The 14,249-nt window shown below is 40.9% G+C and overlaps 2 protein-coding genes across 2 annotated transcripts; both read right to left on the bottom strand.

Annotated features, from left to right (window-relative positions):
- Positions 1-1,968: 1,968 nt before the first annotated feature.
- Positions 1,969-4,191, bottom strand: LOC139927378 (lipocalin-like). The gene is made up of 6 exons (XM_071919502.2): positions 4,055-4,191; positions 3,514-3,653; positions 3,273-3,352; positions 3,030-3,143; positions 2,474-2,575; positions 1,969-2,365 (listed from the first exon to the last, which is right to left on the bottom strand). The coding sequence occupies exons 1-6, from the start codon at positions 4,148-4,150 to the stop codon at positions 2,346-2,348; spliced, it is 552 nt and encodes a 183-aa protein (XP_071775603.1). The 5' UTR covers positions 4,151-4,191; the 3' UTR covers positions 1,969-2,345.
- A 1,961-nt stretch (positions 4,192-6,152) lies between these two features.
- c8g (complement component 8, gamma polypeptide) lies at positions 6,153-14,202 on the bottom strand. The gene is made up of 7 exons (XM_071919499.2): positions 14,020-14,202; positions 11,945-12,090; positions 9,145-9,215; positions 8,898-9,005; positions 8,364-8,468; positions 8,096-8,131; positions 6,153-6,172 (listed from the first exon to the last, which is right to left on the bottom strand). The coding sequence occupies exons 1-7, from the start codon at positions 14,200-14,202 to the stop codon at positions 6,153-6,155; spliced, it is 669 nt and encodes a 222-aa protein (XP_071775600.1).
- Positions 14,203-14,249: the final 47 nt, after the last annotated feature.

The following is a 14,249-nucleotide window of genomic DNA, read 5'->3' as shown; positions in this document are numbered from 1 at the left end:
AGACAGTGGAGTCCTTCAAATCACTTCTGTCCACTCAGAGATTTCTCCTGAACGTTATCTGCTTTGTTGAGGATCAGATTGATACATGTGATGTTAATACATAAAACAGGCCCAGATATAATGTTATTCAGACATGCATGGTATGAGTTAATATGCCATAATAAGGTTAGCTAGATGTTTAGAGATGGGGACTTGGAGAGTAACCCTGTCTGTCTGTCTGTCTCTTATCCTCTCAAGCTTTGTGAAAGCAGCTCACAGTTTTTTGAATTCTCATTTTTCCTTTATCTCAATAATTTTATTTTGTATTCATTTGTGTTGCTGTGTCACATGAATCAAGGTTAGAAAATGAATTCATGTGAACATTTTAATGACTGGAGCTCCATGGTTTGGTACAAGGAGTCTTTAAAGCACTCCATGTGATAACTCCCCTCTATTTAGGGTTTGAACTTCTCACTATTGTTCCTGTTTTTGCTTCTGATGAAAAATACGATACAATGTGAAGCTGCATCTGTGACAAATCACATGCTGCCCCCATGTGGTCAGAGGGTGCAGCTTCATTCAGTTACAGGAGAAATTTGAGAATTAGTGCCTTATAAACTGAGTGACATAATCTTACTGTGACTGCAGCTTCAAATAGCCGATACCAAAAAGGCAGCTTTCTGATATGCACTAATATCCAGATTTAGTAACAATACACAAAAGAAACAATTTGTGTTTAGTGAATTGTTACTTTTCACTCACTGGTAATCCCATTCTCTATGGTAGCGGTGCTCAAAGTGGGGTCAGGAGACCCTGAGGGGGCCTTGAGGGGATTCCAAGATGTCCCCCAACAAAATGAGGAGTAGTTTATATTCACTCTTATATAAATCACTAGAATATATTCCAATTAGACAATTATCATCATAATAATTATTGTCTTTCACTGTCACCACTTTTACCTCCCCACCTACAGTATAGGCAGTTATCCATTCATGACTACAAGAACAACAAACATATTTGCATATTGACGGTGCCTGAGGTAAAATCTTGTGAAAAGGAGGAGGGAGGAGGGGGGCCTCTGGGGGTCTTTGATATGAAAATGAGAAGCCCTGCCCTATGGGAGCCGAGGCAGCCTAAGGTTGAATCCCCAGACGGGCTTTGAACATCTGGGTGGGGTAGTGACTGCTGTCCCGTCCCGCAATAAACTGCCACTCAGTGGTCAACAGCATGTGCTGCCCTCCCTCCCCCTCCCCTATTCCCCAGGCTGTTGTGAATGTACTTGTCTGGTCAAATAAGGGTTAATCTGATGGATCACAATCTGCTCTCTTCAGTGATACTTTCTTATCTTTTTGTCTTTATATCAGGTAGCCTACAGGATCTCAACAGAGTACAATTACCAGCATAAACAAACCACACTGTCCAATTGATTTCTAAATAATATAATATAATCTTACCTATGGAAACCTTATTTTCCATTAAAAAAGGCTTTATATTCTCATTCTCATTATGGTCATTGCCAGTAAATTCAATCCATTTTCATTCTTCCACTCACCAAACTGATTTGTAGAATGGAGTGGCTGGTACAATCTTTGCCTACACAGTGCGTGGGTTTATGGTCTAAACTACTGTGGTAGTATAATAACAACCAATTTTTTTTTTTATTTTAATTTTCATCAGTTTCTATTTCTAAATAATCTTTACTTTTTCATTGTTTTTATCCATTAAATGCAATCCTTGGCTGAGCTAATCGGTTCCAACCATTGATCTGCAAAATTCTAACTTCGATCCTTAAAATTCTGTTAAATATTTTGTGGTGTAATATTTCGGGTTCAGTTTTATTCCTGTAAATAAGCCCTCAACCAGTAGGGGGCAGTATGTGTGAAGTCAAATTTTAAGTATTGATTTAATATGTTCACTGACTTGCTGAGTCTGTTTTTTATGTACCTTTCATGACCAAAAAGGAATAATTCTGACACATTTTTATTTTTATTTTGTATTTTTTATTAATTTTGAGATTTATTTCAACAAAACTAATCACAACAAAAGAAATCAGCAGTAAAAAAAAAAAAGAAAAAAAAAGACATTCATGTAGAAAAAGCAGAGACTGGCATGGCAGCTGTGGAATAGCTTTAGTCTCATCCACTTGTCTTTCTCTCCCACTATCAACCCTTTATTGTTGCACTCTAATGCCACAGTTAAAGCGAGGGCTGGAGAGACCGGGGGCTGAATTAGGATGGGGATCGGTTCTTGGTAGGCAGCAGGGATTTTAATGAAATGCTTGAGTGGAGCTTCATTGTCTCGGGTGTAGCCGTGGGATGCTGAGAACTCAGAGAAAGAGATGAAGGACGGAGGCGTCAAGGGACTCTTCAGGCTTCGGAACACTCGGCTGCAACAGCAAACATGAAACACAATCAGTCACAATGTATTTATGATCAATTAATGTGTGTGTCTGTCTCTGAGTGTGTGTTTTTCCCCGTTAACGACGTAGGCCTACCGTTCTTGGGCAGGATGGCGATGTTGTCGGGGAGAATGCCGGTTTCCTGGGAGAACTGTGTGAACCTCTGCTGCAGGGTGGCGCTCGCCTCTGGGCTGCGGCCTGCAAACACAACAAGATCCCCTTCATACCCAAAGCACTACTGCCAGAACCAAAGTTGATGTTGTAATGACCGGGACGTAAATACAGGACAGCACAGAAAAGAATCAAATAATAAGGGAAAAGCAAGAAAACTGGAATATCCGTAAGAAAAGAATGGAATTTCTGAAAGGCTTGAAATATTATCCACTATCCCCCAGGTTGAATGGTGCAATATTTACAGCTAAAATTGCACGTTGGGAGATGTTTAGAGATGTTTAATAGTCATTTGTGCTGATTGGCCTCATCACTTTTTAATGTCACCCATATTTAAAACCCAGTCAGAACACTTTAGACAGTTTGGCCAGCTCACTGTGTAATCCTGCTTCTGAGAGTGTGTGTTGCTTTCACTTCCATCGTCTTGAATCCACAAATTAAACTTAACGCTTTCACAATACAGACTGAGAGTTGGACTTACTGTAAAGCTTGTTGAGGACCTCAGACACGCCGTCCTTGGACTTGATGGTGTGGACCAGAGCGTAGTCGTCATACTGGACTTCAACAATACGCATGTCGTTCTCGTTGTTCCAAGCTGAGGAACACAGAGAAACATGGGTTAGGCTGTTGTATTTGTGTGTGTGTGTGTGTGTGTGTGTATGTTAGTGTGTGTGTGTGTGTGTGTGTGTGTGTGTGTGTGTGTGTGTGTGTTTACTCTACTGACCCTGGCTGTGGAAGGTGAAGCGTCCAGGGGTGTCAGTCTTCTTAGCCAGGTGAGTCATTCTCCAGCAGGTACCATCAGCACTGAGAGAGAGAGAGAGAGAGAGAGAGAGAGAGAGAGAATCATTACCATCATTTCCGCATAAGATTCATCTGAACATATTAGCATGCTTTCACATGCATAATCATGAGAAGCATAATCATGTATAGAGGCCGCGGCCCTCACATTCAAAACTCAGACTCACTTCAGGTTGGCGTAAGAGAGGTCGAGGTCTCCTCCAGCAGTTGGCACCAGGATGGCGGTGCCCATCTTCATCCCCGCCTTGTTGTTCACAAACCACTGAGCATTGGTGGCAAAGCCAACCATGTACCACTTACCAGCCATCTGAGGGAGAGAGAGAGAGAGAGAGAGAGAGAGAGAGAGAGAGAGGAGAGAGGGAGAGAGAGAGAGAGAGAGGGTTGTAGGGTGTGAATATTCTCCACATTTACACAAAATCAATCAAGAAGCATAATGCTTTAGATATTACACTCAGCATACATTCACTTCATCACATGCACAACACCGCTCTTATCTTCTACATAAATTATTCTAAAGTGAAGCATGATCACCAAAGCCTTGTTTGCCCTTTGGTTGCTCCATTAACTGATTGCCTTAAAGGCATTAATCTTGATGCTGAATCCACAAATAAATACTAATAACCCTTGACTAATGAATAATGAACTTCCTTAGTTGCAAAAGTAACACTTTTCTCTCTCTCTCTCTCTCTCTCTCTCTCTCTCTCTCACCTTCCCCAGGTTGAAGTCTTTGATGGGGACGATGTCGGCACAGGCGGCCAGCGTGCACAGCAGAGCGGCCAGCATCCTCAGCAGTGTGTTCCTCATCGTGGCTTCTCCTTGGTGCGCCTGTGTGTGTGTGTGTGGAGCGTCTCTCACGGTGGTAAGGAGCAAAGGCTGCCAGAGACTCCTTATATCCTCTAGAGTCCTGCTCCCCATCCCCTCCTCCTCCTCCTCCTCCTGCAGTCTCCTCCCCATGAGACACACACACACACACACACACACACACACACACTCAGACACTCAGACACACAGACACACACAACTCTGTCCCTCCCTCCGTTAGAATAAAAGCTCTTTGGCCGTCACACATAGGCATGCAAATTACTGCCGTTACACAACTGGCACGTGTAGACGGAAGCGGGGGAAGAGAGGAACGTTTGGGGGGGATTAGGTGATAGGAGGAGAGAGGAAAGAAATAAAGAAAGTGGGGAGAGGGAGAGGAGAAAGGAGAGCGGGGAAATAAAAGGTTCTTTTAACACTCCTCTCCCTCCTCCCCCCTCCCTCACAAACACACAAGTTTCAACAACTATCAACAGTTGTTTGGTAACGAGTGCAAATTCCTCACCATATGGCTTATGAAAGCCTGAAGACACACAAACACACACACACACTCACACAATCACAATCAAGGAATCACAGGCATTCATGCAAAACTTCAGTGTCTTTAAATAAAGGCAATGCCAAGTCCTTAAATCAACTCTGTGAGCTGCACTGGGCCAGTAATCATCCCCATCCATTTGGACTAAACTATAAATCAGAATCAGTATTACATGATTTGCTGAGTGCAATAAATACATTCCCAACCATTTGCATTAAATATTTATTCTCTTTTACGAAAGTCAGTGTAGGCATGAGATGCAAATTGCATTGTCACTGGCTTTAAGACAATGCTTTTTAGAAACCTTACAGTGAAATCCAGTTTTCCTTTTCCTCAAATGAAGCTTTGCCATTGTTCCCTATCAAACAACGATTCTATTGTTCTTTTCAGCTTTCAAACATTCACTCAGATCGCAGGCGAATGCATTTTGAGTGTCAATTAGTTTAATGAACTGAAATATGTGAAATTTAAGGGAGAGGAGTATTATTCTTTCTCCCGTTTTATAACAAGGGGGCGATTTCAGGAGAAGGAGCGTGGAATGTATTTTCATGTTAAAATAAATTGTTATATGCATCACCTTTAGGCTAATTTAGGTGAAAACAATACCCTCTTTGCGTAATTTTAATAAATCAACCACTGCCTGTGACAGTTTGTGTAACATGTATAGTGCTGAGCTGGGAGTGAATTCTTTCGGAGCTCACATACATTGATGGATACATCAAAGCTCCCTTTGTCTAGAGATAAAACAGGCACGGACTTGCAATTGGCTGGTTACATAACACACACAGACACACACACACACACACACACACTCACTCAGGGGTGCGAGGATGAGCGAGGTGGGGGTTAAGGTTGTGCAGAAAACCATTTGGTAACCTAGTTTTGTAACCAAACTCTTTCACCCCTTTTGGACTCCACATCTGGGCTTCATTATCCCCCCACCCTCCCCACCCCCTCTCTGTGTGTCTCTCCCTTTCTCCCTCTCTCACACACACACACACACACACACAAGCATGCATATAGAACGCACACTCCAAATATTACACCTCAGGAAGATGATGGAGATCTTGTTAAAATTTTATGATGAGCTTCACTTTTGAAACAAAAGCTGGTGGCTTTGAGGACTTTTTGGAAAGAAAACTGACACTGGTTTTATTTCAGAGCACCTATTTCTGCTCCCTTTTATTTTATTCATTTGTATTTATACTTTATAATATCGTCCTTTTGACACTTATTTAACCTGCCTGTTGCTTCTTTGTGCTACTTTTTTTTGTAGCTTTTGTTTTAATTTACTGTTACAGCAGCTTAACAGTTCAAGTCAAATCAGTTTTACTTACATTTAAAGTCAGTGGATTTATGTAACAGTTTTAGTCACTTAGGTTCAATCTTTGAGCAACAACTAAACACATGAGGCGCGAGGCTGGATCTTTGTTCCGCAGCTCCACTCCCTCAGCATGTGGGGACACAATCTGTGAGAGAAAGTGACAGGAGAGATTTTATAGGAACAATGAGAGGAAATTGGAAAACATGTTGTTGGCCAAGTTTAAGTAACTGATTGTTACACAAGTTGAGTCTGACACATGCCCAGCCTGCAGGAGTGAACGTGAAGACTGTTGGGAAGGTAAAGGCAGCTGATCATTGGTCTCCTTGAAATGCAAAGATCTTCTCTCAACCAATCTGCCTGCCCCTCCCTCTCTCTCTCTCTGTCTCTCTCTCTCTCTCTCTCTCTCTCTCGCGCTCTCTCCTGTGATATAATAGGCTATGAAAGTTATCTTGTTACATTCAGCCTTTTCTTTTGAAAAATATTTGATTAAAACATTTGACCACATTGCTTGTAAATCCAAACCTGATGGGGATGGAGTCTACAGTATGTATGTGCACCATTTAGTCTTTTTTACATTTTCACAGTTTGTTTAAGTATGCATATTGTGCTTTTGCAAACAGAGAGTTTTTGCAAGGGTTTTCATGAACTCACTGCAAAAAAATCCACTTTTAGAGACTGAGTTGGTGCTTTAATTTGTCACATTTTGATAATATTTTATTTGATCGGTGCAATGGTGAAATAAAATGTGAATCATCATGGTGAATAAAACAATGAAATTCTGAGATATGATGTACAGGGAAATTCTAACATTCACTATACTTCAAAGTCCCTTCATTATTCTATAACTTCAAAACATTAGCAACTTTGTACTTACTGTATTATAACAACGGTTCTATGGAACCTTCCCAGCATGCAGCTGCATGTAGGTTCTGTTTTTGTCTTTGTCTTTGTCTCCCATTCATCTACAACTCTTAAAATCTTAAAATCAGACCTACTCTGATTTTAAACTAGCCTCATCTACTCCAGTTCTATAACAGCCAGTAACAAAGTATATCTTATCAATTTCCATTTATTGGTCAGAGATAGAATCAGAATCATTTCATTCACAAAGTATTGGTGGCTTTGCTGCAGGGCCACAACTAAGATAATAACTCTGTACGTAGTGACACACATGCTCAGGGACAGCAGCACCTCACACACACTACAAGGCGACAGTGCAGGATAATACATATCACTTCATTCAGCTTTAGACCACTATGTGCCTTCAGCCAGCGTGGCACACAGCATCATTTGGGCTGTGGAGGCGGCACGGTTACTGCCAAGCAGAGCATTGAGCCGGTGAACCATGCCGTAGTTACACTGAGCAGGATGAAATGCATGAAATAAGTTGGAGGAGCGTTACAGAGCATGCACAAAATTCCTGAGGCTGGATGTGGCTCAGCGTGTAAAGACCTGAGCAGACACTCAATCATCAAGCCTACAGCCAGCGAATAGAAACTCAACTGAGACTGCAGTATCGCTTTGATGTTTTAACAGAGGCTTAAAGAAAGTTTCATATAGGCCAACTGTAAATTTATTGATTGCACAGCTTCTTTAGTACCTGTTTGAAAATAGCCTTTTACACCTGTCTGCATGTCATGGCGATTAAATAAAAAGCTACTGTATATTTGCAGTATTTGTCATTCAGTGATAGTGTTGTTCTAACAAGCCCAGCTCCAGTCACTTCTGTCCCAATTCTCAGGTCTTTTCAGGTCAGCCTCATAGTCCTCATCTTACATGACTTTTCTCATTTCTATCACATTTTAACAATTTAATTTTATGGAATTCTGTCTTATTTTTATTTTATTTTTACAAGCAGGCTAGGGTAAATGGCTTAAGTTTAGGGAGTTAGAGAGAAATGTGCATGGTTTATTTGTCCTGTTCAGTTTACAGATATCATTGCCTGCGACGTGAAGAGCTTCTTCTTCTAGGTACATTGAGCCAGTAATGTGAAAATAATGCTGCTCAGTTGGTTGCATCAGGTTAAACATTTTATTATAATTCTATAAAAATAAATGATTCCACTTACTGATGACGTGGTCCTGGTCCACAGAACCACAGTGACCTAGAAGGAAAAATACATTTTATTACAGTAATACACAGTGGTGGAATGGAAGTTGAGTTGTACTGTAGTTGGGGACAATACTGAGTTACTCTTTAATATAACATGTTTTAAAGTTGTGTTAAGTAATACCAACAGGTTGGCACACAGTCAAAAGTAGCACATGATGCATTGTCCCAAACTACATTCACATTTTATTTCATTTTTGTTATAATAGAAGTGGATGTGGACGTACTGTAGGTGGGAAAGGGGAAGAGGTAGGCCAGTCCCATCCCCTGCTTCTCAGCAAGCTGCTCAAACTTGGTCAGCATGGGCTCCGACAGATTGTCTACCGACCTGCCTGCATACAGCGCACAGAGAGCAGAGAGATAATAATGTTACAAAGAATATAGCAACTTTTTAACATATTGTACCAGTGTGAAACAAAAAGATTAGTAGCAGCTAACATGCACTGTAGAAAACAAAATACTGTCTGCCCAATTACTGGACTTACAGAAGTGAAACCACTACCCATCTCTTTGTTTCACAATGGTAAACTGGTAAAAGCAATTACACCATTATACAGCACACAGTCACAGTTCAATACGATATATTATTATTCAGTTATTATGTCATATTTACATTTCATTTATAGAACAGTGGTCTGCTGAACTATAGGACTACGGTCAACTCATATAAGACTCTGGACTCACATGGGATTACTTTCATATAGAACTACTACCTGGCTTTCGACCTGAAGTACCAAAGAAAAAGTTGCTGAGGAACCCACCATAGAGTTTCATGGTGATCTTGCCCAGTTTCTGATAGTAAATGATAGCGTAGGAGCTGTAGTCTGTCTCTCCAATCACTACCTCAGTGTTCAGCTCAGGACGAAGCCCTGTGGGAAACAACAGGGAACATATGGTTAGATGGATGGATGCTGCATTGCAATAACTTACAGTTAATTTACCGTTAAACACAGGTTTAATCAGCTATTAGAGTGAATTGTTGATTTATGTATGTCTCCCAGGACTGACCTTTAAGTATTAGGTGTCCCGGAGTTGTGGTTGGATTGTAGACCTGTAATATCTCCCAACACTGGTGATTACTGAGAAGAGAAGAGAAGAGAAGAGAAGAGAAGAGAAGAGAAGAGAAGAGAAGAGAAGAGAAGAGAAGAGAAGAGATATTGGGAATCATCAGAAGAAAGAATGGAATGGGGGGAAAGATTAGAAAAGTGACCTCACCCCCCTTCAGATGAACCTGAGGTCACTTGGTTTGGATCTCCCTTCTGCTAATTGGTAATGCAAGGCAGAGGTAATCTTACTGAAATGAATATCCTACCTAAATTTCTTTACCTCTTTCAGTCCCTAACCCATCCTCATTCCCAAATGTCTTTTCATTGCCCTGTGCCAAACTATCCTCTCCTTTATTTGTGATTGCAAACAACTACATATTGGCAAAAGACACTAAATGATCGGGGGGACTAATGACAATCCAACAGTTCAACACTCCCTTAGAATTTAGGCCCATTTTAACCAAACCCATCTATTTCTGGTGCCGTGCATTATACATACATACAAATATCATCTTCCCTAAATCACATTTCTTTAGATTCCTCCAAGTGAGGAACTTTGATCAAACTTCCCAAACTGCTTCCCCAACCAGCCCCAGAGAACTGTTGTGGATAGCTTTGTCTGAATACTTTACCAAAGGCCGTCGTTTCATATATTTACTCAGAAACTGACAATGTTCAGATCCCATCATGGCTCCCATTAAAGAGCTCATGGGAACCAGATGATTGAGGAGTTAGATTAGCAGGTATGCAGCACAGTTCTGGACCGCATCCAGTCATCCTCTTTCAATGTTAAACACAGTCTTATACAATCCAGAGTAATACATCACATGCACTGGCCCAGAACTAAGTTAAATAAGATTGATCCCAACCTTGATCCAACTTGCATTAGGCACAAATTAGAACCAGCTACGAGCTATTCATCTCTTTTGCTCCTGTCCCAGGTTGTCTGGGTTTTGCAGGAACATATTCAACACATTCAGCCTTAATGTGCGCACAGTCAGCCATGGTAACTGTGGAAGAAAAATTAACATACATGTATTAACAGCTGAACTGGGGTCCTCTCAGGGAATGTAAGGTTTCATGATGAATGGTCACCTCACTGTAACCCTTGTACCATAACTTACTAGGCCAGAGGTCTCTTGTCACAAGTGGCTCCTGGATGTCCCAGACTATCTGTAGATTCTCTAAACTAAGACATAACACGTTGCCGTAACTCTTTTCTGTGACCTCTTCGAAGACTCCTTTCAATAAATATATACTCAAGTAAGACGAACCTCTGACTCCAGAACTTTTTCCTCAACAGTAACATACAGCACTCTTCTAACCAGGAGACTAACTTTGCAAAATTAGAAATCGGAGGCCGTGCCTGCTTACACACTCTTGGGTCAGAGATTTGCTCTGCTCTCTCAGACTTGAAAAGATTACATTGGAAATAAGAGAGAACAGTTTGGCAGGTTGCGGGGCCCATACAAACATTTCTTTGAACAATGTGAAATCTTATCCCTTGTCAAATATGATGATGTGATGCATCTGTCTTTGTCAGTACACTGTAAACGATTTCCTTGTATATTTACAGTACGTTACTGGCAGCACGGTTGCCAGCAAGTTGCTGTATTTTGATTTACAATAAGCTACTGTAATGGTACTGTAATTCAATTTACAGTATGTAGAGTAATACTGTATTACTACAAAACAGTATTTTACTGTAATGAAGAAATGTGGTATTGTACTGTAGGTTTTTACAGTACTGTGCTGCTAAAACTACAGCGACATCTAAGAGTGTATAACTGCTTTACACCTTCCACTACTGCAGGCTCTAGCGCTAATACCAACCTGGCAGACTGGGTCGTAATATTTCTTTCTCAGGCAACTCTAAACATGTGTATGAAGATTTATCCTTGTTATATACAATGTCAGTTTCTGTTACTTTTATTTGGTCCTTTTTATGTCAAGGGTTTGGTGGGGGTTGGCAGGGAAATGATGGAAAGCCTCCTTTTTTTTGCACTACTGTCTTTTCTATGCTTTCCTTTATCTGAATTTGAATGTATCTCGATTCACTTTGGACCTACTTGTCTTATGGGTATGGAGGGCTGAATTGTGTGTGTTTAACTGAGATTGGGCTTGTTTAACACACTTTGTTCACACTTTCTTCTTTGCTAATTGTACTGTAAACTGTGGTAGGCATGTTATATACATTTCCCAATTGTATTTCATACAACCTTTTCATTATGTCGCATTCTATTTTTCTATTTTTCCTGACTTCTTCATCTGAATTCCTCTCTCAGCCTGTGGCCTCAGAGTGAGCTGGTTAGCTTTCTAGCATCATATGAGGAGAGGACACAACACAGCTTAGTGTTTCCTCTGCTCAGGCCAAAGTACATTTTGTAACCTACAAGTCACAACAAGGTTCAACAACAACTTAAACTGAAACTGGGACACACGTTTTAATTTATTGTTACACAAGCTGAGTTCAACTCTCTCTCTTTCTCTCTCTCTCTTTCTCTCTCTCTGTCCAAAGAAGGCAGGTCAGCTTGACCCAAAAATTTAAAAAACATTTTTGGGAAAAGCTGATGGGATTTAACTGTTCTCCTTCTTCCTGTTATTGAGAGCAAATCAATAAAGTCATGCACATGTGGTTCGAGAGTGAAGTCAGTCTGGAATGACAAAGACTAGAGGGACTTGTGGCATATTTGCCCCCTCTGCTGATAAATCCAGGTACTGAAAGAGTGAGAATGAAACAGCTAGTGCATACAGGTACTCACTGGCGTGTTTTAGTGCTGACAGACAGCGGTTCGTCAGGGGTGGGGGGAAGGGTGAGGTTCATGACTGTAGGCTCCACCTTGGTCCCATGCTTCATCAGGTAGGAGCACTTGGAGGCGGAGTTGAGCAGGTACCATGTGCCTCCCATCTGGAACACACAAGAGGTGGATCAGCCAGATAGAAAGAGAGATAATAAGCAACTAACTAACATCTCCTAAGTCACCCAAAGACCTGGGTTAGACAATATCTGCAAATACTTTTTATGGTTTGCATGAAACGTCCCACATAGTGAGGAAGACTCCCAAGAGTGGACTGCCACCACAATCTTCCTTTTTAATACGTAATGAATTCACACTGTGCGAGTTTTGACAAAGACACAATGTCGAAACGCGATGGTTTTAAACAATAAAGTGAACATTATGTATGCAGTCCATTCTTGGGAGTTTCTGTCTTCCTTGCTATGTGGAATTTTTCATGCAGATTTGATTATTTTTCACAAGCACCCCTGACCCACAAAAGGCAGTTTTTATGGTTTGTTTTTGCCACTTCACAGTGGGTGCCAGATGGGTGGAGTTTTCCACGTAGGAGATTAAATGAGTGCCAGAATGACCAGTCAATGCCAGGAAAACATTTCAAAACCAATGTTTTTTTTTGTGAATGACAGCTATTTCACTTTATCTAATTATCCTGATGCAGTAAACCCCATCCATCTGCCCCATCCATCTGCAACTTAGTTTGAAACAAAAGTGAAGAATTATTTCCAACCTCTAGGCCTATTTGTCCGATGATGAAAACAATATTTAGGCATTTGAAAACCATATTCCTTCCATCGGAAATATACTAATGAATCTAATAATGAATGCATCTGCTTCAAATGTCCTGCTCTCTCATCTTTTGATTTCATGAATTTGTATTTCACAGCAAATCCCCCATATTGCTTCAGACACCATATTTACACAATCATACTGGCATGTCTTCATTGTCAACCCACACACTAATCCATAACCAAGTAGACTCACATGCTTGCATGTTTGGAGCCCTTAAAGCAACATTTCTCTTTTGTAGAATATTTCAGTTCTTAGCATGAACATTTGGACAGAAGTTCAGGAGTGGTCAACGTCCTGGAATATCACTTGAATCTCAGCTGTTTGAGTACTCATTCAAATTTTTTAGTATAGTAGATAAGGACAAGAACCAGTATCATTGGTCTAATGCCAGTGATACAAAAGGGGCCTTGTTTCAGGAGGATCACTCCCTTCATGCTCTCTTCAAAACAATAATAATTTTCACATAATTATCTCTGATTTGGCTATTCTGCTGAGTCACTTTCGACTTTTGGGATTAATAAGCTATCCAGCTGTGCCATGGTTTCCCAGTCAGTCTTGTGTGCGTTGTTGTGACATTATGGTACAACCAAGTTAGAGACAGAATCAAAGTGTGTCATTGTGCAAAGGTCAGATAACGGCACTGTGAGCTGTTTACTCTGCTGTTCTCAGGCTGCAGCTGTACTCCACTGCCTGGAAAAATGTTCTGTCCTGTTCTGTATCAAAACATGACCTTTTTTCTTCCTTGAACCTTTTTCCACCCTTTGCTTGTAATTTACTTTTAAATGGAAGTTAAAAAGGGATTTTTTTTTTGCCAGACCAAATGCAGCCTGGGTTTTCTACCTATCAAGTCCTATATTAGAAACTTAAAAGAAATGTTCCAATTAAATAAAACTTTTTCTAAAGAATTCTTCTTCTGTTGATAATAAGCTCCTCAAAATGATGTCATTTTTTAACACATCTGTGGAGATAAGTTACTGTTACATGTAGTCTTAAAGCTGTGTCAATAGCAGCAGGTTGGTACACATTTCATGTCCCAAACTACATTAAAAAATTCATTGAAAATGACTTGTGACTATAGATCTGGTCAAGCGAGATACTATTTTAGGCAACTGTGCAGTATAGATTTGCACTGTATTTTTAGAGAAGTGGATGTACTGTAGGTGGGAAAGGAAACAACGTAGTCCCAAACACACACACACACACACACACACACACTCTATGTCTCTCTGCCTCTTACTGTCATGTCTTACCTGTTGTATGTCTACGTTCTGTGCAGGTGGGGTCTGGTCAACAGGGCTGACCGTTGGCTTCCTGCGAGGTCGTCTTTGGGGTCGCGGGCGACTCCTAGCCCCCCCCACAGCCTCTGTTGTCCCCCACACACACACACACATCAACACCACCACTGCCATCGCGTAACGCCACACTCCAGCCATGCCAGCGCTGACAATAACACACTCAAGAATCAGTCTTGTTGTCCAGT

This window comes from Centroberyx gerrardi, chromosome 22 (genome assembly GCF_048128805.1).
Source record: "Centroberyx gerrardi isolate f3 chromosome 22, fCenGer3.hap1.cur.20231027, whole genome shotgun sequence".
NCBI lineage: Eukaryota > Metazoa > Chordata > Actinopteri > Beryciformes > Berycidae > Centroberyx > Centroberyx gerrardi.
The sequence above is the reverse complement of the archived record's forward strand: the minus strand, read 5'-3'. Positions and strand labels throughout refer to the sequence as shown.

Excerpts from the sequence above, each read along its gene's own strand:
- c8g (XM_071919499.2), bottom strand. The coding sequence starts at position 14,202 with ATGGCTGGAGTGTGGCGTTACGCGATGGCAGTGGTGGTGTTGATGTGT. Across the intron at positions 9,216-11,944 it reads GTCAGCACTAAAACACGCCA|TAATCACCAGTGTTGGGAGA; the intron begins GTGAGTACCTGT and ends TTCTCTTCTCAG. Across the intron at positions 9,006-9,144 it reads GGGACACCTAATACTTAAAG|GGCTTCGTCCTGAGCTGAAC; the intron begins GTCAGTCCTGGG and ends TGTTTCCCACAG.
- LOC139927378 (XM_071919502.2), bottom strand. The coding sequence starts at position 4,150 with ATGAGGAACACACTGCTGAGGATGCTGGCCGCTCTGCTGTGCACGCTG. Across the intron at positions 2,576-3,029 it reads GGTCCTCAACAAGCTTTACA|GCCGCAGCCCAGAGGCGAGC; the intron begins GTAAGTCCAACT and ends TTGTGTTTGCAG. Across the intron at positions 2,366-2,473 it reads CGCCATCCTGCCCAAGAACG|CCGAGTGTTCCGAAGCCTGA; the intron begins GTAGGCCTACGT and ends TTGCTGTTGCAG.